Source organism: Gekko japonicus, unplaced genomic scaffold, assembly GCF_001447785.1.
Source record: "Gekko japonicus isolate JY-2015 unplaced genomic scaffold, Gekko_japonicus_V1.1 scaffold1518, whole genome shotgun sequence".
In the NCBI taxonomy this organism is placed as follows: Eukaryota; Metazoa; Chordata; class Lepidosauria; order Squamata; family Gekkonidae; genus Gekko; species Gekko japonicus.
The window spans coordinates 224,469-249,216 of record NW_015168092.1 but is presented as its reverse complement, the minus strand read 5'-3'; the positions used below and the strand labels follow the sequence as shown (position 1 = coordinate 249,216).

Below are 24,748 nucleotides of genomic sequence, written 5' to 3'. Positions count from 1 at the left end.
TTTGTAAAACTAACTGTGAATTGGAAGCCTAATTCAGGGTTTAAATGCAAGGATTTTACGCATGTTGAATGGCCATTCCTAATTTCGATCAAACATTCTAGAATGCAACCTTCCCTGATCGATACCACCCAGTGATCTGGAAAATTTAGTCGTATCTAATATTACTTAGTACCTTTTTCCTTCTCACTATATCTGCTAACATTGCTGTTGTCGCTGTATAAAGGGCCCGTTGAGGCGTGAGGCTTGCAGCTGTGATACTGTGCATTAAGCGTGTTGACAGTTATGTGGATGAGATGCAAAACAGTTTTGCTGATGTCGCAGTCCCTGTATGGATACTGTGCAAAAAAAATCAGAAACAAATTCATTACTGTTACCAAACATAAAAACCCTAACCTGATCTCACTGGGTTTCTACTTTGTGGTTTTCATCAAACACAGCCTACAAAAAATAGTAATATTCCTATGCAATCTCCTTCAGTCATTCGGCTACTGCAAAGATAATCATGATAAATGCAGGTTTTTAAAGACCTCTGTGTTTTTATTTAACAGATCAGGGCATTCTATTGCTCATCTGAATGTCGGTATTCTCCTATAGAAGAATGTCAGAGGGAGCGACCAACAGGAAATTGGCCTAATTAGAATTCAACAACAAGTTTAACTATTTCTCAGCCAGGCCTTGATAAGGACTGGACATTTATCATTCACCACAGGTTCTAATACCTTTGGTCATTCCACCCTTTACACGTGTTCATTAGTTCTTCTTTACTCCTCAGCTTTCCTAATTGGATCTGCATATCATGTATCTACATTTGGTTCATTTGACCTCTGTTATGTTAATCCTACTTCATCTACCCATCAACAGTTAGGAATGGATGGACTATTGTTTTCAAACTGGCTTCTCTTTGTAACATCTCCCCCACACACACTTGCGCTCTGCAGTTCTGAGAATAAATACTTCTGTGTCACATAAAATGAGCTCTAGCTCATGAAAGCTTATGCTGGAAGAATTTTTGTTAGTCTTTAAGGTGTCACTGGATGCCCATTTGATGTTCCAGATCTCTCCAGTGTTCTTCATTACTCAGTTTTTTTATTGTGATAACAACCAGCATTAATGCCTGTTGCTCTGGCAGCAACACACGAGCACTTACACATACACACAAAGCTGCCTTAGAGTGCATCAAACCACGGGTCCATCACGGTCAGTATTGTCTCCTCAGGCTGGTAGCAGCTCCCCTGGGTCTCAGGCAGAGGTCTTTCAGACCACACACTGCCTTGAACCTGGGACCTTCTGCATGCAAAGCAGAGACTCTTCCGCTGAGCCACAGCCCCTCTCACTTACCTTGTAGAGGATGACAAGCAGTGCCTTGAGCCACATCTGCCGAATATGAGGCTTAAGGGGCCAGAGGGAGCAGCGGGGAGGTTGCTGGAAGTAGTGCCTCAGCTGTGGGCATGTGCAGTACTTGAGCACCTGGGCCACCAAGGGGAGGAGGTGCTTGCCGAGGTTGATGTTGTAGTCCATCACCTGATAAGAATATCAACAAAAGCATCAAGGCTTCCAGTATCATAACAGGGCAAGTTAACTTTAGAAAATCTTTGGCAGCTGATTAAGAAGCGGCTGCAAGCTTTTATCAGTCCCACGCATTCTGGCTAGAAAGGTAGCCCCCATTGGGCTTACTGCGCATGCACAGGACTGGGCTACATGCTTGCTTTGATCCGAAGCATACTGAAAGCTTCCACTGTGGTTAACAGTAACAATGCGAAAGAGAGAGATGACATATGGTTTTAAGAAGAGATCTAGAAAAGCAAAATGATTAATGATCGGATTACGGAATTTATTTCAAGGGAGACTGGCTGCTCTTTTGCCCGGTGTTGGAACAAGGAGTGCTTTCACGTGGACTCTGTCACTCTGATGACTTTATCACTTCAAAATTCTCCTTGGGCAAAATTTTCCAAAGCTCATTGCTCATGTTTCCATAAGAAAATATGACTCCATGCCTACTGTGATCAACAAGTACTGTTTCATGAGCTGAAACCGAGAATATGTGCTTACAGACTATCATGCGTCCACAATGTGAACGTTTTGTATACGTGCAGCGCAGGGCAGCTGCCAGCTATTCATCAGTGTTTGTGATGCTTTGCTTGATTAAAGGATGAACACAGTCCCTATTCCAGTCTGTTTACAGTCTGAAGATGAATGGGAAAGAAAAGCAGCAAGGGGAGTGAAAGAGGAAGAAGCTCTAAGAAAGAGCAGGCTACCATTAGATTTTGGGATGCAATGGTGGCATGATTTGCTACCACCAGAGGTGAAATGATTTGCTACCACCAGAGGAGGGAGTCCTGCCAACACTGTCAATAGGAGTTATTTTGCACACTGGAAGAAGCAGGTGCATGAATGATTCATGATTTTCCAGGTTTCTTCCAGTGTAATGCGCAAAGGGGAAACCTGCACATTTCCCTAAAGGCAAAGGGTGTAAGATCCCCCTTTATAAACTTACACCATAAATGCAAAAATTTAGGAATACAAGCCGCTCCCGTATCCACTTTGGACTTTTTAAAACACGCACAGCCATCCTTGGCTAAATTATAGGCACTGGAGTCTTTGGGGGTATAGAAGCTGTCACAGATGTTTGCTCTGATTGGCTGCCGAAGACCATCCTCTCAATGGACCAATTAAAATTGGCATAGAACATTACACACTGCTTGGATCCACTGACAGAGCAGATGAGCAATGACAGCAGCCCATCCATTCCATTCATTATTTCCTTGCTGCCTTGGTAATCTTTCCTAATTCCTTCTCCATTGCCCTGGTAAAACTTTGCCCTGGTTAGCAGGAAACACTGTAATCAAGTGCAAATGACTCAAAACTATGCGAGGGGAAACAAAGCTCTCCTACCAATGTGGTGCTCACAGAGTCTTATAAAATCACTGGCTGAGGTCAGTGGTTGCATTGAGCCCACATTAAGCTTCAAATGGGCGCAGATGCAGCTTGCACAAGCTTCTGTCTCCTCCGGGGGTGGTTTTAACCAATGAGCAACAGGGGGACATTGGGGGGCCCTGATACCCATGGCCTGCCCCTCTCTGAAGGAGGCAGTTAAAGAAGAAGACCAGGCTCCTACTGCTGCTTGTACCCAGCCCATCTGGAGTTTGGGCAGCTGGCTGATGGTAGTACTGGTGACTCCTGCCCACCTTGCATGAGGCAAGCACCACCCTTTGCTTGGCCTGGAGAAGGGCCCCATGGGAGTGCATGGTTTCTGAGGGCCTATCGTGGACTTTTGCCCAGGACCCTAGAATCACTGGTACCACCCCTGCTCTCGTCTGTCATTTTTCTTTTCTTACAAGGAAACCAATGAAGCAAAAGCTCTCTGCCAAATGAAGGTGCAGCACAATTCCCAGGTAGCCTGGTTACTAGTCCACGCCTGTCGGGGCCTGACACTGCACAGCCTTACCAAGATCTATTCCGACCGAAGGCTGCTACAGCCAGCGTCTTCCCAGAAGAACTGTCAAATACCACCATCTGCTGGGCTACTCTCCAAATGATGTTCAATGTGTTCAATATTGCAGCTCCTGCCGTTTGAAGATGCCCTTTCTAAAGAGGCAGCAATCAACTACACATAAAAAAGGAATGCCTCTTGAGGGAAAATCTTCGGGGACACTCCAGCATGAAACGGCTGAATTAGAATTCAATCGAGAAATGCAAACTCCACTTCCTGATGGCTTTAGGACTTGATCTCCCTTGTTCATTCCTTAACAGAACTAGACAGATGGCCAATTCCTGTACTTCTAAAAATCACATAATTATATCTCATCAGGGCTTTTTTGGTAGAAAACCCCCAGCAGGAACTCATTAGCATAACAGGCCACACCCAACAGCAGAAACTCCTTAGCATATTAGGCCACACCCCTGATAGCACAGCTCATTAGCATATTGGGCCACACCCCCATGTTACCAGAGGTGTGGTCATCCAGCCACACCCACCTTTTGCTTCTTATTCTGTTTACCTTGTTTGTTGTCAAAATCCAGGGCTTTTTTGGTAGCAGGAACTCCTTTGCATGTTAGGCCACACACCCCTAATGTAGCCAATCCTAATGAGTTTCCGCTGTTGGGTGTGGCCTATTATGCTAATGAGTTCCTGCTGGGTGTGGCCAACTCGGGAGCCAGCCAGAACTCCGTTCCTGTGCGTTCCTGCCCAAAAATAGCTCTGTATCTCATACTGTCTTTCCTGTATCTCATGGTCCTTTGAGCCTGCTGTTGACATTTTTTCCCTTGATAACCTCACACAAACCTGCCTAGTCAGAGCCCCACTACATGCAGAGTGGACACAAGTCCACAAACGCTTATGCTACAAAATTTTTAAAAAAAAACATTTTAGACTTTACATTGTTGCTGCAACAGACTAAATATGGCTACTCCTCTGGAACGATTCTGTTTTGGAAACCAGGCTTTCTTACGGTGAGCATTTAAATTTTAAAAGGCTGATTCGCTGAACAGAGTTACACCCTTCTGAGCCCCCTGACATCAGTGGCTTTAGACTGCCAGTCTCTGGCTGCATCCTTCGGTTTGTTTGTATATTTGGTTTATTAATATCTGCATTGTTGCACAATAGAGGTTTATTGTGAGAGATACTACTTTTGAAGTAATTTTGTTTATTAAAATTGCATTTTTATAGATTCAGTTTATATTTCCACTACAGGTTTACACACATATTCAGAAAGAGTTTTTTTTCCTCAGCCTTTTGATTTTCCTGCATTCAGGACAAGTCCCTTGTTTAATTTACTTTCTTCCCTCCACTCCCCATATGCGCTGGAAAACTAAAAACTCCCTGGTTCTAACTGCCGTATGCCATGCCATCCAAATCTGACAAGAAACCATGGCTGGTTCTTTTTGCTACTAACTAGCATTTTCAACCAGGATTAAAGCATGGTTTAGAAGCATGGTCTGTAGGCAGGGCTATTTTGGGGCACAGGAACGGAGTTCCGGCTGGCTCCCAAGTTGGCCACGCCCAGCAGGAACTCATTAGTATAACAGGCCACACCTAACAGCAGAAACTCATTAGGATTGGCTACATTAGGGGTGTGTGGCCTAACATGCAAAGGAGTTCCTGCTACAAAAAAAGGCCCTGTGTTTTGACAACAAACAAGGTAAACAGAATAAGAAGCAAACGGTGGGTGTGGTCATTTGTTATTTTGCCTGGATTCAGACAACATGAGAAAATGGCAGTTTTGTAGAACCAGGAAGTTGTCCCTCTACAGACAAGGAAAACAGGGAGGAATGTGCAAGCTAGGGGAACTTCCTGGCCTATTCCTGCCATGAACAAACCAGGTGATGTCTGTATACAGCCAATCATATGGCTGTTTAAATGTGCACAGTATAGCAATTAAAGGGATTTTCCCACACCAAATGTCTCTTGTGTGCCTGTACTGCATCAGGGGGTTTTTTCCATAGGTTTTGCTCCCTCTAGTGGTCACTTTGGTCTTTTATTGAGGTTTCACCATTTTTACAAAAAGCGGAGAAACTATCATGAAAGATTGAAGTGACCACTTGAGGGAGCAGAACCCTTGCGGAAAAGAGGAAAGATGCAGTACACACACACACAACTGACAAAATAACATGCATGGGGGGAAAACAAGTTTAGCTCTGCAATTCACCACAAGCTGGTTCTACTTTGCCTTCAACTGTGTCAGTGGTTTTTGCACAAAAAAAGTACAGGGCCTGGAGGTAACGTCTATAAGAGTTCCTGTCCTCAAGCTAACCAAACTGCCACACTGTTAGAAACATTTTATTTTCCAAAGGAGAAATAATCATATTCTGAGAAACAAATTTGGAGTGGTTCATATACCACTTCTGGGGTTTTGCCACCAAGATCGTTTGCAGCCATGGCAAACAGCCAACAATATAAGCCATCCAATACCGAAGGCCGAGCGCCGAAAAATAGATTCTTTTGAACTCTGGTGCTGGAGAAGACTCTTGAGAGCCCCTTGGACAGCAAGAAGATCAAATCAGTCAATCCTAAAAGAAATCAACCCTGACTGTTCCCTGGAAGGCCAGATAATGAAACTGAAGCTCAAATACTTTGGCCACCAAATGAGAAGGGGGCACTCACTGGAGAAGACCCTGATGCTGGGAAAGATTGAAGGTCAAAGAAGACGGGGACGGCAAAGGATGAGATGGTTAGACAGGGTCATGAAATTGAGCAAACTTCAGAGGATGGCGGAAGACAGGAGGGCCTGGCGTGATCTGGTCAATGGGGTCGTGGAGAGTTGGACTCGACTGTGTGACTGAACAACAACAACAACTGGATAATCGGATAGTTTACACCAAATGGAAGCAAAATGGCATGCCTTATAGAGAATAAAGCCAACTTACTTGGGCAATCCCCGCAATAAAGGCATTAAAACAAGTTGAAACGCGCATTTTTTGAGGCGCGATCATGAAGCAACCTTCCTGTTGATCATAGGCCAGCAAGACATACAAGTGGCGCTTGACTGTGTTGAAGGCTTTCGCACTGCTGATGTCCGACTCTGCGCTGCTCTCATCTTTCGCCATAAATTTCATCAGCACAGTAATTAGTTGATGGACTGTCTGATGGTCAATGCCAGCATCTTCTGGGAGAACATCCTTTATGGTGTTGTTATTTTCCGGTGAAGGTTGCCCTGTAAGCACATAAAAAATGCAGTTGTAGTTCATAAACCAAAATGACACCTGGGAGGGAAGTCCAAGCCCTTAGAAGGAGACACGACTTTAGGCAACGAGAGCAGAGTGGATGTTGCCAAAGACTGAACTAGAGTTTTTCATTCCAATACCACATTTTTAAAAAAATTAACGTAGAAATTAAATTACATGACAAGCACAATAAAAACAAATCGTTTAACCCAGCCAATAAAAAATAAGAGGGAAGGGACAAAATGTGCCTCATAGGGCAGAGAATCTCAGAGCCACCACCGAAAGGCCCTGCAAGTCTAAGCATCTGCCCAACTTCTGACAGTAGAAGAAAACAGATCAAGGTCTCTCCAGATGACCTAAGTGCATATGTAGAGATCCCTCCCAGCCCCTTTTGGGTTTTAGAGGTAAAATAAGAGCACCATGAAGCAAAATTGATTCCAGTGAAGCTATATCTATCATCAAAGCAGCCTCCGATGGCAGTAGCCAGGTAAAGCATCTTTGGAACCACTAATAACGTTTGTCATTAGCCGCCTATGCAAATATACTATGATAAAGTTTCTTGTAGGGATGCGATTATTTACATAGGATAACTTTGCCAAAAATATGAATCCAATTTGTAGTTAACTGTTGTAATGTATACAAGAAGTGTCTAGGAGCACGTTTCTGCTTTGCATATCCTTTAGCTTTGGTGCTGTTGCCTTTTTATTTTGAAACAAAGCTGGCGTGTCCTGTTGTTTACAATACTACATATGGCAACCTGGATAGACTGAAGACATCTTGGCAAACGAGCTGCCACAGAAGGTTGTGCTTTTGCTTTGTAAGTATTTCTGAAGCTGGGAGAAAATGGCTGCCACTGTGCAGACTGTTTCACAATTTGAACAGTAGCAACAAACCTGGGTCAAGTGGTTAGACCAAGAGTCCCCAATTGTTTTGGGCTTGCAGGAACCTCTGGGATTCTGATATGGTGTGGTGGGCACAGCAACAAAAGGGTTGTCATAAAATGGCTGCTGCAGTAGGCAGAGCCGGCCACAAAATGATTGCCACAGCTTAACTTGGGAAACTTTTTTAGAATAAATCATCATTCAGACAGTCCTTGAGCATTTAGAAAGGACAACTGTGATTACTAAGAGCCAGCATGGATTTCTCAAGAACAAGTCATGTCAGACTAACCTTATCTCTTTTTTTTGAGAAAGTTACTACCTTGCTGGATAAAGGAATGCTGTAGACATAGTTTATCTTGGTTTCAGTAACGCTTTTGATAAGGTTCCACATAATACTCTTGTTGAGAAATTGGAAAAATGTGGTTTGGATCCCACGACTGTTAGGTGGATCTGTAACTGGTTGACCGATCACACCCAAAGAGTGCTTGTGAATGGTTCCTCATCTTCTTGGAGAGGAGTCCACCTGCGTAAAGTTTGTGGGGGCTGCGAGGCACCAGCCCTCCCCCAAATTTCCCAGAAGGCTCTTTAAAAGCTGCAACACCCGTGGGGGGAGCAAAACGTTCTCCCGCCTCCCTGAGCCCCGGGGTGGTGGCCTTGGACTCGTAGGGGCAAATTCCACCTCTCACGCGAGAGGTCATTCTGGCTCCCCCAGCTGTCCTGAGGGGCTCTTTAAAAAGTTATGGCCGCCGCCCCCTTCGGCAACAGCTGCAACCACAGGGGGAGGGCTGCTGAGCTGCCCTCCCCGCCTTTTTCAGGCTCCGCACCGGAGTGCCGGGCCTGAAAAACGGCCTGCAGAGCCACCATCCCCTGCCCTCCCCTCCTTTTTCAGGCTCTGCACTAGAACGCCAGGCCTGAAAAAGGGCCAGCCGAATGTCAATTTCAGCCCCATTATATCCTATGGGCCATTGAAGTCAATGGCGAAAACATAGGGTATATTCTGGGGGCTGGAGGGGTGGGGGTTTGAGGGAGATGCTCCAAACTTGCAGAGCATCTGCTGGAGCCTCTCCCCAAGATACCAACCAAGTATGAAGAGCATTGGACCAGGGGGTCCAATTCTACAGACCCCCCAAAAGGTTGCCCCCATCCCCTCCATTGTTCTGTATGGTGGGAAAAAGTATTTTTTTCCCATCATAGAGAACGATGGAGGGGATGGGGGCAACCTGTTTGGGGGCCCGTAGAATTGGACCCCCTGGTTCAATTTTCCTGAAATATGGCGGGCATCTTGGGGAGAGGCTCCAGCAGCTACCCTGTGATTTTGGAGCCTCACCCTCAAACCTCCTCCCCTCCAGCCCCCAGAATATACCCTATGTTTTTGCCATTGACTTCAATGGCCCATAGGATATAATGGGGCCGAACTGCGGGAAGCCCCATCAGCCCTCAGGCCGGAGCACCTGGAGCAGTCTTGGGAGGCGGATTGGCAAAAAGCAAAACCAAAAGCGCAGGAACTCTAGAGAAATCCTGCCTCCGGCCCGCCCCCGCCCCCCCCCCCCCCCGGAAATTGGAAAGTCTACACCCTTGGGAGTGACAAGGGTGTGACAAGTGGAGTGCCTTAAGGAACTGTCCTGGGACCTGTTTTGTTCAACATCTTTATCAATGATTTGGATGAAGGGATAGAGGGAATGCATATTAAATTTTGCAGATGATACTAAATTGGGAGGGGTAGCAAATATGGTAGAAGACAGAGTCAGGATACAAGATGATCTTGACAGGCTGGAAAACTGGGCTAAAACAAATAAAATTAATTTCAATAGGGATAAATGTAAAGTTCTGCATTTAGGTAAGAAAAATCAAATGCATAATTATAGGTTGGGGGAGACTTCTCTTGGCAGTAGTATGTGTGAAAAGAATCTAAGGGTCTTAGTAGACTATACACTGAACATGAGTCAGCAGTGTGATGCAGTTGCTAAAAAGGCAAATGCAATTTTATGCTGTATCAACAGAAGTATAGTGTCCAGATAACGTGAAGTGATGGTATCACTTTACTCTGCTCTAGTTAGACCTCGCCTAGAGTATTGTGTTCAGTTTTGGGCACCACAATTTAAGAAGGCTATAGACAAGCTGGAACATGTCCAGAGGAGGGCAACAAAGATGGTGAGGGGTCTGGAGACCAAGTCCTATGAGGAAAGGTTGAAGGAGCTAGGTATGTTTAGCCTGGAGAGGAGACGACTGAGAGGTGATATGATAACCATCTTCAGTACTTGAAGGGCTGTCATATAAAGGATGGTGCGGAGTTGTTTTCTGTTGCCCCAGAAGGTCGGGCGGGAATGGGTTGTTTTTGGCTAAACATTAGGAAGAACTTCCTGACAGTTAGAACAGTTCCTCAGTGGAACAGGCTTCCTCGGGAGGTGGTGGGCTCTCCTTCTTTGCAGGTTTTCAAACAGAAGCTAGATGGCCATCTGACAGCAATGCTGATTGTGTGAACATAGGCAGATCATGAGAGGGAGGGCAGGAAGGGTTGCCTCAGTGCTTACTTCTTGTGGCCCTTTTTTACACGCCCATGGAAATGCTGATCACCACTTTGGGGTCAGGAAGCAATTTTTCTCCAGGCTAGTTTGGCCAGGGATCCTGGAGGTTTTTTGTCATCTTCTGGGTGTGGAACAGCAGCCACTGCAGGTGTGGAGGGGGAGGTATTTGTGAATTTCCTGCATTGTGTGGGGGGTTGGACTAGATGACCCTGGAGGTCCCTTCCAACTCTATGATTCTATGATTCTAACTTCAGTCATACAGTGAAGATCCTTGTGCTGTGCTGGCAGCTGCTGCCAAAGCAACATTTTAAAAAAATCTGCACAGAAAATTAAATCTCCAACAGTCAACCAGAAGCCCTGCTGGTCAAAAGAACCTACCTGGCTATGACAAACCCCTGTATCTCCCCAACTGTCTGGCAGATTTTTCCTGCCAAATCTTCAGTTCCCCTCAGTGACTGAGTTGCCCTACAGTAGTGTGTATGTCATTCACACATAAAGCAGGTTTCTTGCTATAAATACACAGGACAGGGACACTGAACCCTTATCTCAGCCAAATGTTACCTCCCCTCACTTATTTCTCCAAGTACTTTGCTTCCTTCCTTCTTCACTTCCATAACTGATGCCAATAAAGGAAAAATACCCAGAGAAACTGAATGTGGGAAGCTAAGACACAAGAAGGGAGAATGTTTACCATAAGGAAATAAGGTGGGGAAACATATTGTCTGGGAACCCTCCACTGTTAAAGTAGACTGTTCCTTACCCTCAGTCTTCTGTGTTACATATGAATGTGGTGGATACCCAAAGGATGGCCCTATGCCACTTAGTTCTGCCCATTTAGGAATGGGAAATGCAAGGTTGAGAACCAGTGTGGTGTAGTAGTTGGGAAGGATGGAATTTAGCACTAAGCTCGATCACAAATGTGAACAAAACATTTTCCTGATGTTCCTACTCACTTTCAACACTCTTCAGATAGGCCTACAGATCTTATACTGCCAACTTTCCAAACACTGTGACAAGCCTGAATTAATCATGCCAGTTAGGATACTTGAAAGAAAATAATATATTCCAAAGGGTTATAAAAATAGTCTTTAATGCAATCAAAGACTCTTGGTCAAAATGAAATTATTGTACTAAAAGTTCATAAAAGCAATCAGAGTCTGCTATGAGAAATATATTTGTGTTTTGGGGAAACAAAATCTGGCTCTTACCCTTTATAAATAAGATTAGAGGATGAAAAGGATAAATGTCAGCAAAGAATGTAATGCCATTATTGTTCTGTGTAAATATTAATTAAACTATTTGCTGCATAATTAAGCTGCAGCCTTCAGAGGCTCATGTTGATTACACTATATCAAAAAGGAGCAGTATCATGAATTTTAATTATTGTTAAAGACTACTCTAATGTGCTCTTTGATTATTCCAGTAAGCCTTTGATCCAAAAGGGAGAACCTAACAGCAAACAATCATAAGGGAAATTTGCTTGAAACCTAATTTCAGCTGAATTAGTTTGCTTCAGAGTTCTGTAAATGCCACCCATTAAAGTCCCCTTTGTGCTTTGCAGAATATGAAAGCTGCACTTTACGTCTGCTCCAGACTTCCCCCTCACTGGGAATTGGTCAGAGAGGGGCAAGAACTGTGGAATAAAATGCAACAGAAGAGCATCTTCCACTGTGAACTGCCTGACGCTCAGTATGCATGACTTGATGACTGTGGAAAGGGAAACTGATTTTCTATTTCCTTTGGTAATTAGGTTAGGCTTGGGAGGCCAAGCATTATATTGATTCAGCACTCCTTATATGGTAGTTAAGCAGACTAAGTGCATTGTGGCTTGAGCGGACTCTGATTTGAACCATGCATGAATTAAATGTTTATGCAAATAGGATGAAAGGCTACGGATTGATGGCAGGACAAGCTGTTTATAGCTCTTGTTTGTCTGTGAAGTCAGCAACACTAAAAACTACATTATAGTGACACTTTCTGTGCCAACAATGATCCCATTGTTGGGGAACTTTTCCTTATTAGAAATAATGTTTGTCAATGCTCTTGAGTATCAAATCCTTGCAGCAAAGCTGTGGGCTGGGGGTTACAACTGTGACTACGAGCATGAGCTGGGAGCTGGAAAATCACAAGTTTAACAGTGTAATCTTAAACAAAGTTACACTCTTCTAAGCCCACTGACTTCAGTGGATTTAGAAGACTGTCGCTCTTGTTATAATCACATTGTAAATCTCACCTTGGAATTTATAGTATTCTAAGAATTGCTGAGACAGAGTGATGGGGAGAGCCTGAAAAAGGAGGGAGGGAGGTTTGGAACCCCTGATCGTACACATCTTCTGCCAACTCACTGGTTCCCTTTCAGAGCAGGCAGACACCTCTCTGTAGTTGCAGTTACTAATACAACTAATAAAGGTAAAGGTTTCCCTTGCTCAAAAGCCAGTAAAATCCAACTCTGGGGTGCAGCGCTCATCTCCATTTCAAAGCCAAAGAGCCAGCGCTGTCCGAAGACATTTCCGTGGTCATGTGGCCGGTATGACTAGACACCAAGGCGCACGGAACACTGTTACCTTCCCACCGAAGCAGTACCTACTTATCTACTTGCAATTTCCTGCTTTCAAATTGCTAGATTGGCAGGAGCTGGGGCCAGGGATGGGAGCTCACTCCATCATGCAGCACTCGGGTCTCGAACTGCTGAGCTAACAACCTTCTGGTCTGCAGTGGAGCATCTTCACTAAGCCACCGCATTCCTATAATACAACGAATAGGCCTATACTAATGGATCCCTCTCAGGGGCTTCAGAAGTCTCCCCACCCTCTCTTTCTAGATGCAGTGGCGTTAAGCATCATGGCTGGGTCTCAGTTTGAGACAGGGTTACCAACCTCCAGGTGGGACCTGGAGTTCTCCTGGAACTACCACAGACCTCCAGACTTCAGAGATTAGTTCCCCTGGAGGAAATGGCAGCTTCAGAGAGTGGATTCTGTGATGTCCCAGAGTGATCAGACTCTGCTGAGCTCCCTCTCTTCCCTAAGCTTCACCCTCCCCAGGCATGGCCTCCAAAGCTCCAAGAATTTCCCCTCGTTCCCAGGCCATTAGGAACCTATTTGTGTCTTACTTTCGACCGTAGTTAGGCGAGGGGAGGATGGGAACGGGAGCACCGGGTTCAGGCAGCCACCATCTCGGGGAGTTGCCGCGCACCCCTGTTAATTGAGCATTATCTAGTGTTGAAACAGTGCTGACAAAACTGTTGAAGACAACTGTTGACCCAGCTCATGCAGGACTTTGATCCCTTGTTTTTGTAAAAAAAAAAATTATTGTCAAACAATGTTGTGAATTTAATAAAATACAATTTTTTAAAAAAGAAACCTATTTGCCAAGGCGATGGGAAATGGCATTAAAGGTTATACCTGCTCTCTTAAGTTGTGCATCATCCAGCAAAAAAAGGACTGAAGTATCTAACCATTGACATAACTCACAGGACGCATCCCTTAAACATATGCTTTAGGCATCCAGTCACTTGGTTTTTCTGGGAAAAAGTTATTATTCATATCATAGAATCACAGAGCTGGGAGGGGCCATCCAGGCCATCTAGTCCAACTCCCTGCTCAGTGCAGGATCAGCCTAGAGCATCCCTGACAAGTGTTTGTCCGGCCGCTGCTTAAAGACTGCCAGTGAGGGGGAGCTCACCACCTCCCTAGGCAGCCGATTCCACTATTGCACAACTCTTATTGTAAAAACGTTTTTCCTGATATCCAGCCAGTACCTTCCTTCCCTTAATTTAAACCCATTATTGCGAGTCCTATCCTCTGCTGCCAGCAGGAACAGCTCCCTGCCCCCTTCAAATATTATTTTTATTTATTTATTTAATCTGTACCCCGCCCTCCCTGCCAAGGCAGGCTCAGGACGGCTTACATAAAAATTGCAACGGATAAAACAACAATATAAATGCCTGCATAAAACACAACATGGTTACTAAAAACAATTTGTATGGTGATGCCAGTGCAGTAGCAGCAGCATATGTAATAAACATACATTCAGCAGTTGATTTCCCTATCGGCATGCTCAGGCTGGGTGATAATATTGGGCACAGGGTTTTAGATAGTTAAGTGCGGCTGCTTGCCTAAAGGCCTGGTGGAAGAGCTCCATTTTACAGACCCTGTGGAACTGTAAAAGGTCCCACAGGGCCCTGATCTCTTCTGGAAGCTCATTCCACCAGGTTGGAGCTGCCACTGAGAAGGCCCTGGCCCTAGTCGATGCCAGCCTGGCATCCTTATGGCCAGAGAGTGTCAAACGATTTTGAGACCCTGACCGTAGTGCTCTCTGGGGAACATGTGGGGAAAGGCGGTCCCTCAGGTAGGCAGTCCCTGACCATAAAGGGCTTTAAAGGTAAGCACCAGCACCTTGAAGAGGATTCGGTATGCTATAGGTAGCTAGTGCAGTGCTTTCAGCACAGGCTGGATGTGCTCCCACATGGGGAGTCCCAGCAACAGCCTGGCCACCGCATTCTGCACTAGCTGAAGTTTCCAGATTTGGGTCAAGGGCAGCCCAATGTAGACAGCATTACAGTAGTCTAATCTTGAGGTGACCATAGTGTGGATCACTGTCGCCAAGTTGTTGCATTTGAGGAAGGGAACCAGCTGCCTGATCAGCCGAAGATGATAAAAGGCTGACTTAGCAGTGGCTGCTACCTGGGCCTCCATCATTAGGGAGGCATCCAGGAGCACTCCCAAACTCCTAACCTCCAACGCTGGCACCAACGGCACCCCATCAAAGGGCGGGAGTGCGATCCCTAGCCCCGGGCCACCCCAACTCAGGCACAGGACCTCCATCTTCGTCAGATTCAATTTCAGTGGGCTCAGTCTAAGCCAGCCAGCCACAGCCTGCAACACCAGGTCCAGCTCTCCTGGGCTAGAGTCAGACTGGCCACCCAACAGCAGATAGAGCTGGATGTCATCTGCATACTGGTGACAACCCAGTCCATGCCTCCGGGCAATCCAGGCAAGGGGGCGCATATAGATGTTAAAAAGCATCAGGGAAAGTACTGCCCCTTGTGGCACTCCGCAAACCAGCAGGTGTCTTCGGGACAGCTGTTCTCCTAATGCCACCCTTTGTCCCTGACCTTGAAGGAACAAGAAGAGCCACTGCAAGGCAGACCCCAGAATCCCAGTGTTGGCAAGGCAGTGGATCAGTAGTTGATGGTCAACCGTCTTGAACACCACTGACAGGTCCAACAACAGGTCCAACAACAGCAACACTACCAAGCCACCCTAATCCAGATGCTTCCAAAGGTCGTCTGTGAGAGAGACCAGTGCCGTCTCCATCCCATGGCCTGGTTGGAAGCTGGACTGGTAGGGATCTAAATACTTAAAGAGAGCAATCATGTCCCCCCTCAACCTCCTCTTTTGTATTAAAATGTTCATTGAATTTTGAGAAGCTTATGTACTTTTAAACTACCTGCCTGTCTCTTCCAGGCTAACCTGTGGTCAAAGAAAATGGACCCACCATGTCCTACTACAAGACTCGTATGACAACACTGGAAAGATAAAAGCCCACCTCCTGTAAAACAATGAACTGAGGACCTTAGAACTCAATATCTGAATGCATGTCATAGAAACAACTGCGTATGGACCTATTTTTAGATTTTTGGAAACCATTTATAGACATTTATGTGTAGATCTGCCACCGCTGTAAAATATTTTTGTCTCTATGTATATATATTTTTCCTCCTCCTTATTTATAATTTTATTTAGTCTCTGGATTTTAAGTTTTTTTTCTTGTTCGTATCCCCCCAGTTTTTCAAAGAAAGAAATACTATTTGGAAAAAAGGAACTATGGGAAATATACTTCTACATTTCCCATCATTCCTCCATATGGAAGATAGAACTACATTATGCTGCTGCCACATCCAGCTAACGATAGCAAAGGGAACTAAGAGGTCGAGGGTGGTGGCAGCTGGGGGAGGTGGGACATGGAACCCCATGGGGACCCCATTCTACAGGTGATCCAGTTCAGGTCCCAGATTGCATTGCTGAACATTTATAGGAAGTTCAGTGACACTACCTGAGGGACCGCCTTTCCCCGTATGTCCCCCCAAGAGCGCTACGGTCTGGGGCCCAAAACCTTCTAACTATACCGGGCCCCAAGGAGGCTAAGCTGGTCGTCACGAGGGCTAGGGCTTTCTCGGTGGCGGCCCCTGCCTGGTAGAATGAGCTCCCGGAGGAGATCCGGGCCCTGCGGGATCTGGCGCAATTCCGCAGGGCCTGTAAGACGGAGCTCTTCCACCAGGCTTTCGATTAGGGGCCGCCGCCGCTGCCCCCCCCCGCTGTATACCATCAATGTGGGGGGGGGTGAGGGCCCTAGGAGACTAGGAGGAACATCGGTGGAACATCTGATTAACATCTTTCATACTATGCCTACTAAGGGATGTGTGGTGCCCTCTCTGATGCCTTAGTATGGATGCTGTGTAGTTTGAGCACTTTATTAATTGTTTAGGCTTTTAAATTGTATATTATGGTTTTAAAATGTATTATAGTATTGATGTTTTTATGAGCAAGTTTTTGCTATGTAAGCCGCCCTGAGCCCTACGGAGGAGGGCGGGATATAAATTTAACAAATAAATAAATAAATAAATCATCAGATTCCCTTGCACTGTTTCTGGTGCCAAATGGAAATGGGGAGTACTTACCCATCATTAATTAAGTCCTATTTTATTGATGCTTTAATGTTTTGTAAGACATGTTGGGGATATTTTCTACAGAAAAGTGGAACAGAAATGCTTTAAACAAACAAACAATTAAAATTAGCCCTATTAGTAAATTCCAAGCGCTTTGAGCATGCGATCATAAGTATTAATGCGATGAGGACTAATGGACCCTCCTTTTCCCATTCTACAGTATTTGCAGAAATGTTCCCTTCTTGTCCAGTAATTTCCTGGACACCTCAATGCAAAGATGAAACCTTTACCTGGTGTTTGTTCTGGCGTTCCACCAAGTGCTGGAGCAGACTGTTCATGCCTGGTGAGTCTCGCAGCTAACAGGAAAAAAGAAATGTCCTGTTAATGCGACCTCGGTGACAGCTTCTGTGTTCCCATGGCACCTCTAGAGCTTACATATCACTTCTGCACATCCTCAGTACAGTAGTAATGTTAGTGCTATAACTAGGGAGGCCAGGTCTCCTGCCTCAGTGGGAGACTTCCTGTCCCCTTCCAGCTCTGCCTGCTGCTGCTCAGCTGGGAGGCAGGGAGGGCATGCTGGGAAAAATGGGGGACAATCCGTGTCACCCAAATGCAATGACATCATTTCAGGGTCATGTCTGAAGTGACGCCATAATGTCACTGGCTGGCCCCCTCCCTGGTAAGTCTTCCACAGATATCGTAGCTGTTACAAAGAAAGTCTGTTTATATGGCCAAAATATAAGATTTGGCCAAAGGGTTCAACATTATAGCTGCCTATAGTCCAACAACAAGCCAGGAGTGAATAGTTTCATCCATGCGTATCTCTCAGCAGGGTGAAAATCAATCTTGCTATACAATCTTGTTTTTACCATCTCGGCCTCCCCTGCCCATAGTAGGCCTACAGCTGCCTACTATCCTACTGACACCTAACAGGAAGCGTTTTAGGATGCTCCAGACTGATGTTATTTTTGGCTGCCATCCTGTTTTTATTTAATTGGTTTTAATTGTATATTTATTGTTTTATCTCTGTTGTGAGCCACCCTGAGCCCATCATGGGATAGGGCAGGATATAACTGCAATAAATAAATAGATAAATATAAATGCAGTGGGGCAATCAGATGAGATCATCACATTACTGTTGGGCTGCTGGATGCTGCTGTGTTTTAAATAGGAGTTTCATATCAAGGATTTTAAATTGTGTTATATATTTATTGTATATTTATTACTGCTTTTAACATTGTATACTGAATTGTATTTTACTTGGTTATATGCCAGTCCAAACCTCGCTTGTTGAGGGAGTGGCAAGGTATAAATCTGATAGATAAATAAATGTGCCTGACATTCAGTCATAAGCACTGATTGGCCAGACTCTTCAGGAAGTCAGCTTGACAACCTTTCAGGCTGGCGCACACATGATCTTCCCCCCACATGCCTTGAAAAAAAGTTCTTTATGGCCCTTTTAAGGCAGTACAAAAGCTTCATTTACTAATTAGAGGCAATGCTTCCTCTAAGCTGTGGAGTCTTGTGAGCAAAAATTCTACTTTGTGAGCTACTGGCATTAAAGTTGTGAGTGAGCAATGTGGCTACTGCATAAATTAATTTGCTCTGGAGCCATCCTTCCTGAGCTAAGACAAAAATGTGTGAGCCAGAGGCTAAAAAAACCTGTGAGCTAGCTCACACTAACTCAGCTTAGAGGGAACACTGCTTAGAGGTTTGATCCTATCACGTCTACTCTTCAGCGGCTGAGGGCCGGCTTCCTGGTCAGATTCAAGATGCTAATTCTAACCTATCCATTCCACTAGCAGTGGCATTTTCCTCCGCCAGAAGGAATCTTTGCTTGATGCATCGGGTAATGGCTGAGGGCTGGCTTCCTGGTCAGATTCAAGATGCTAATTCTAACCTATCCATTCCACTAGCAGTGGCATTTTCCTCCGCCAGAAGGAATCTTTGCTTGATGCATCGGGTAATGGCTCTTTCCACCAGAGGAAAGTACCTCTTTGAGCAGAACAGATATGCAGACTCCAACCTAAATGCCTGTCTGAATAACATTTGTATCAGCCTGAAACTGAAAACAGGTGCGTGATTTATAACTTTATTCCACAAAAGAAACTTTGAAACTCTTTCAATGACGGGGGAAAGGTGAAGAAATACTCAACGGATCTTGCTGGTCAAGGTTTCTGGAAGAGAAAGTGCTCTCTTGGATTCCACAGGGCCCTTCACGCTGTCTCTCAAAGAGCGGACACTCTTCTGCCGATTGCGGGCAAAACGAGCCCTCTTGATCTTCCACATGGCTGTATCACTCAGATTTGCAACATTTGTCCGGACAGCCGTGATTGCTTTTCAAACATGATTCAATAAGTCAGATTTCATTTCACAGCATGTTCCAGATTATATCTTTTCAAGTGGAATCATATACTTACACATGAGACTACTAGCTGTCAAGCTATTTCAAATAATTATAAATTACATAAATACACTTAATTGAGTAATAATAGGTTGGATCCTACAGAAGTGCAATCAGAAAGAGGTCATGGAGGCAGGTGTTCCCACTTTCTCTTTTCCCCTTACACACACACCGCAAATCCTCTGCTTATGGCCAATGTTCCCTCTAAGCTGTGGAGTCTTGTGAGCAAAAATTCTACTTTGTGAGCTACCGGCATGAAAGTTGTGAGCGAGCGATTGGGCTGCTGCATCAATTACTTTGCTCTGGAGCCCATCCCTTCCTGAGCGAAGACAAAAATGGGTGAGCCGGAGGCTAAAAGACTGTGAGCTAGCTCACCCTAACTCAGCTTAGAGGGAACACTGCTTATGGCTGAGACATCCTCATCAACAAAAGACACTGCTGCATGCAGGGGGCTGTATGTGAGGAGTGTAAACTAGGCAAAATTCCTTCTCCCTCAATCCACGAGTGGATGAGGTCTGGTAGAATACGTTTTCTAAGAGGGAGATGTGGACAATTTTGCCCTCCACTATATTGATGAGAAGGGTCCCCCAAATCCTCTGCTAAGGGGGCATGTGGATAAAAATGTGGCTCTGCAACCGGCTTCCTCTTGCCGCACTGTAGGATCAAGCCCAAAAGCATTTCAAGTGATCAGCTCCACTCCTTCAGGACATAAATATGCATAGCTCCTGAAGCAAACTTCACGCAGCATCAACACGCACTGCTTAAACCAACAGACTCTCGGTTTGTCTCATTTTCACTTTTGTATGAGAGTAAGATCGTTGGGGCGGGAGGCATCACTCCGTTTCATCTGCCCCAACCGTAGGGCTTGCAAGCTGATTGGAGTTAAATAGGTACTACCAGGGGTCATTCCGTAGAAAAAGAGGTGCAGGAGCTCATTAGCATAACTCATTAGCATAACTTATTTGCATATGCCACACCCCCTGGCATAAGGGATCTTATTAAGAAAATAACGCCTAAGTACAGGGATTTAGCTGTAGCTATATATATATATATAGGCACCAAATAATGCTTACTTGTTGGGAAGGGGAATTCTTTGTTGCAATCCAGGTGAAGCTGTGCCTCAAGCGAAAGCGTCTCAAACCGGTTCACAAAGAATTCCCAGCTCAATGCTGGAATGTCTTGCTTGAGAAAATGAAGCAGCAAAAGCTTGCTAAGGATTGTGGGCCTGTCCTTCACTACCGTATCAAACTGGAAATCCAAGCAAAGGCACAGGCCCTGGGGGGAGAGGGAATAAAAGGAAGGCGTAACACATACAATAGCAATTATTTCTTCCAATAAAACGTATTGCTCAGTGTCACCAAGGATCTTGAGGGATTACACAAACTGGAACAGCCATTGACAAAATAACTAACTACATATGTTCTGGCAGCTATGAAAAAGCAGCAAAAGAATGATAAATTACAATGTTGTTGACTACATGACAGACAATTGACTTTTACACATTGATCCTATTTTAGGCTGGGCTCTGATGTCATAACAATCCCCTGATCATGACAGGCACAAATGTAGCTTGTTTGCTGTGTCTGCGCATTCCCTCCTTCTTCCTCCCTCCCTCTGTCCCTCATGGACGGAACGCAAGTGAAAGCTAACTGATTTGGGAAGCCTTCAGTCAAGCTTCAATTTGCCATGCCGTCCAAATGCAGGCACTTGGGCAAATTGGAGTCTTTTTCTTTCCTACGAACCATGATTTAACCAAGATTTAGAATCCTGGTTTGTGGAGAAGAAGCAACATGTCAGTTTGCTCAGGCAACCGCTTTCAGACCCCACAGCGCTCCACACAAGAGGGGGGAAAACATGCAGACATGGCAAACAGGTTATGCTTGTGTCCGTCACACACAGAAGTTTGTTATTCTATCTGATACGTGGCCTTAGTTTGCCTGGTTTGTTTTCCTTTAACTGTGTATGGCCAGCAGCGAAACAAAAAACCTGATATTGCATTGAGGGCCTAATCTTACTTCAACCCAGGTGGAAATTAAAGCACTTTTATTAAGCCAAGGAGAATGAGGCTTTCTTAATGGACAATAGTCCAAGGCATTGCCCTGACCTGGATAGCCCAGGCTAGCCTGATCCTGTCAGATCTCAGAAGCTAAGCAGGGTCAGTCTTGGCTAGTAATTGGAAGAGCAACTTCCAAGGAATACCAGGGTTGTGACACAGAGGCAGGCAATGGCGAACCACCTCTGAAATATCTCTTGCCTTAAAAACAAGTCTAGCTTGCCACCTAGTGGTGCATAACGTGAAAGAGCTAGAACTTCTGGCTGCTAGGCAATCTTAGGATCTCCTGGCTATTCTACACACAATGCCTAACAACAACAACAATATAGTACAAGGCATTATTAAATTCAGAACCCTGCAAATATTCAGAATTAGATAAGCACAAGGACAGTTTACGGTGACAGAATGGATTTAGAAAGCAAAGGCTTATTTTGGGGGGGGGAAGAGTTGTGGATAGTTTGTGCTTCAGCTACATACATGCAACCTTGTGAGGTTTGTTGGGAAATGATATTATTTTAACATGAGCAAAAAATTCAACTGTTCAGAAGTGGAACCAATACAAACCACACCTGTAACAGGTGGATATGAACTTTCCTAACACTGTTCTGTTCAAGGGAAAACAAGCCTTCAGTCTGCACCAATACTCCCTCTAACCAGTTGAGTCTTGTGAGCAAAAATTACACTTTGTCAGCTACTGGTATTAAAGCTGTGAATGAATGATTTGGCTACTGCATAAATGAGTTTGCTCTGGAGCCATCCTTCCTGAGCTAAGACAAAAAATGTTTGAGCTGGAGGCTAAAAAACTGTGAGCTAGCTCACACTAACTCAGCTTAGAGGGAACACTGGTCTGCACCATTCAGGCTGAAAATCATATTGGTTTGAAGCAGCAGGACAATGTTTGAGTCCAGTGGCACTTTTATGACCAACAAAGTTTTATTCAAGGTATAAGTTTTTGTGTGTATGCACACGATATCTGAAGAAGTGTACCATACACACAAAAGCTTATACCTTGAATAAAGCTTTGTTGGTCTTAAAGGTGCCACTGGACTCAAACTTTGTTCGTCTGCAGCACTGCTATGTAGTTAAGGTTTGTTATCTTCATCCAGACATTTTCCTTCTAAAGTGATCCTTCTAAAAGGGCTTTTAGGGTATTTCTACACCCTTTACCTGAAAATGGTTGGCAAATATTCTGGTTTTGCTCACAATAATATTCATTTCGGGCACATAGCATCCTAGAAAATATATCCCTTTGGGATATTCTTCAGCACCAATGGCCCTGGTGTGGGAAATACCCACAAGTCCTACTGCTACATTAACCTACCTGCAAAGCTGGTCTTTTGATGGTGTCTAACAGTAGTCCTGCCCTGGTGGCAACTGCAGGGTTGACATCTTCCACAGCAGTCAGGAAACAGCAGAAGGCATGAGCCAGGGAGTATTTCAGCAAGTGGTTTTTGGTCACCGAGTGAATATCCAGGAACCGACACATCACAGCTACTTTCTCCACTGGTAGCAAAGATCAAGGTTTTAATTTTTTTTAAATAACTGCTTTAGTTCAGACAATGGCACATACTTAAGCTTTGCAACACTACTGAAAGAGGATCTAAAAGTTCAATTTCCCCCCCCCCCTTTTCAGTTTTGGATGAATAATACAGCAGAAAGACATTCGGGATTATAATGAGTATCAGTCATCATTCTATTGAATGGCAGTTCAAAGTAGATGTAAGGCCAGCTAAAAGTTCCATAAGATTAATAACGTTAATCATAATGACAAATGGAGACCACACAGCCAGGAACATTAAAAGGTATGGCCCTGGGGTTTGGGTAGTAATTCACAAGTAAGACAGGTGTGTTTTATGGGAGGAGACACAATGGCCAGTCTTGGTTTAATGTTTTATTATCATACAGCTATATGAAAATAGATTAGTATTTGTTCCATTTTATCTGTTTAAAGTTTGTGTTCTGTTCCAGCAATGATGAACTGCTTGCCACTGATTTATTTTATTTATTTATTTCATTTTCTTTTTATCCCACACTCTCCTGCATCGCAAGGCTCAGGGCAGGTAACAACAACATAATAAAATCCACCAAAATTATTAATATATCAACAATTATTAAAATCCAAATGTAATATCATTTATAGCGCAGATTAATACCACCACTCCTGCATCAATTTCATGTCTGTGCACAGTAGATAGTGATGAATAATACGGAGGGTGCGCAGATAAGTAAGACAATATGAGATGGAAAACGCCAGGGGGAGCCAATACTGATAAGTCACCGCCACCTCAACCATAGGTCTGGTGGAACATCTCCATTTTACGTGCCCTGAGAAACTGCATTAGATCTCACAAGGCCCAGATCTCTCTTGGGAGAGTGTTCCACCAGGCCGGTGCCAGAGCTAAAAAGGCTCTGTCTGAGGCTAAGCAGACTTCCTTTGAGCCGAGGTCCACTAGCAGATGTTGGTCCATAGAGTGTAATGCTCTTTGAGGGATGTATTGGGAGAGACAGTACTGAAGGTATGTTGGTCCCAGACCACATAGGGCTTTAAAGGTTAAAACCAAAACCTTGAATTTGATCCAGTACTCAACCGGAAGACAGTGCAGCTGGCAGAGCACCAGTTGTATATGTGCTCTTAACGGTGTTCCTGTAAGGATATACGCCACTGCCTTCTGGACTAACGAGTTCCAAGTCAATCTCAAGGGTAGGCCTGCATAGAGTGCATTATAGTAGTCCAGCCTGGAGGTGACCCTTGCATGGATCACTGTGGCTAGGTCATGGGGAGATAGGTAGGGAACCAGTTGCCTGGCTGGGAAAAGGTGGAGAAATGCAGATCTGGCAATGCTCATGATTGATAAGGAGGCATTGATAAGGAGGCATCCAAAATCAATGCCTTCATTGATAAGGAGGCATCCAAAATCATGCCCAAATTCTTCATTGTTGGTGCCCCATCAAGAGGTGAGAGTTGGATCCCTAATCCCATCCCACAACCCGGCTCAGGCACAGGATTTCAGTTGACTCTGTTTTAACCAGCCAGCCACAGCCTCCAGGCCCCTGGCTAACATATCTGGGGTGGTATCCAGCCAGTCGTCCATCAACAGATATAGCTGGGTGTTATCAGTGTACTGATGACAACCCAGCCCAAAGCTCCGCACCAGCTGGGAGAGGGGGCACATATAGATGTTGAAGTATATAGGGGGGAGAATTGTCCCTTGAGGGATACTGCATACCAAGGAGTAACATGGAGAAACCCTCTCCCCAATAATATCCTCTGATGCACCCATCTGTTTTTCCGGCCCCAGCTTCACAGTGCTTTGAAGCTTTTGCTGATCCTAGAATCACTTTAAATTCTGGATAAAAAAATGATGGTTGCCTAGCTGTTTCCATGGGGATGCTTTTTAGAACTATGTCCTTCCTGTTTCTGATATTAATAACTGGATTGATAGAGGAAAATGTCCCCTTCTCCCTCACACCTGTTGAAAACTGATTAGAACCAATGGCACATTCATCCATCACAGTTCACATGTGCCATGCTTTCTCTGTACCCTAGTCCTCCGTCCT

At 44.7% G+C, this 24,748-nt stretch overlaps 1 protein-coding gene across 1 annotated transcript in view; it reads right to left on the bottom strand.

Annotated features, from left to right (window-relative positions):
• Positions 1-24,748, bottom strand: part of UNC79 (unc-79 homolog (C. elegans)) — a 140,937-nt gene that overhangs the window by 74,447 nt on the left and 41,742 nt on the right. The window contains exons 22-27 of the mRNA XM_015414741.1: positions 22,512-22,693; positions 20,211-20,412; positions 18,890-19,069; positions 6,364-6,650; positions 1,339-1,521; positions 173-335 (exon numbers count right to left, since the gene is read on the bottom strand). Coding sequence (XP_015270227.1) covers positions 173-335; positions 1,339-1,521; positions 6,364-6,650; positions 18,890-19,069; positions 20,211-20,412; positions 22,512-22,693 — 1,197 coding nt within the window. The remainder of the gene's footprint in view (positions 1-172; positions 336-1,338; positions 1,522-6,363; positions 6,651-18,889; positions 19,070-20,210; positions 20,413-22,511; positions 22,694-24,748) is intronic.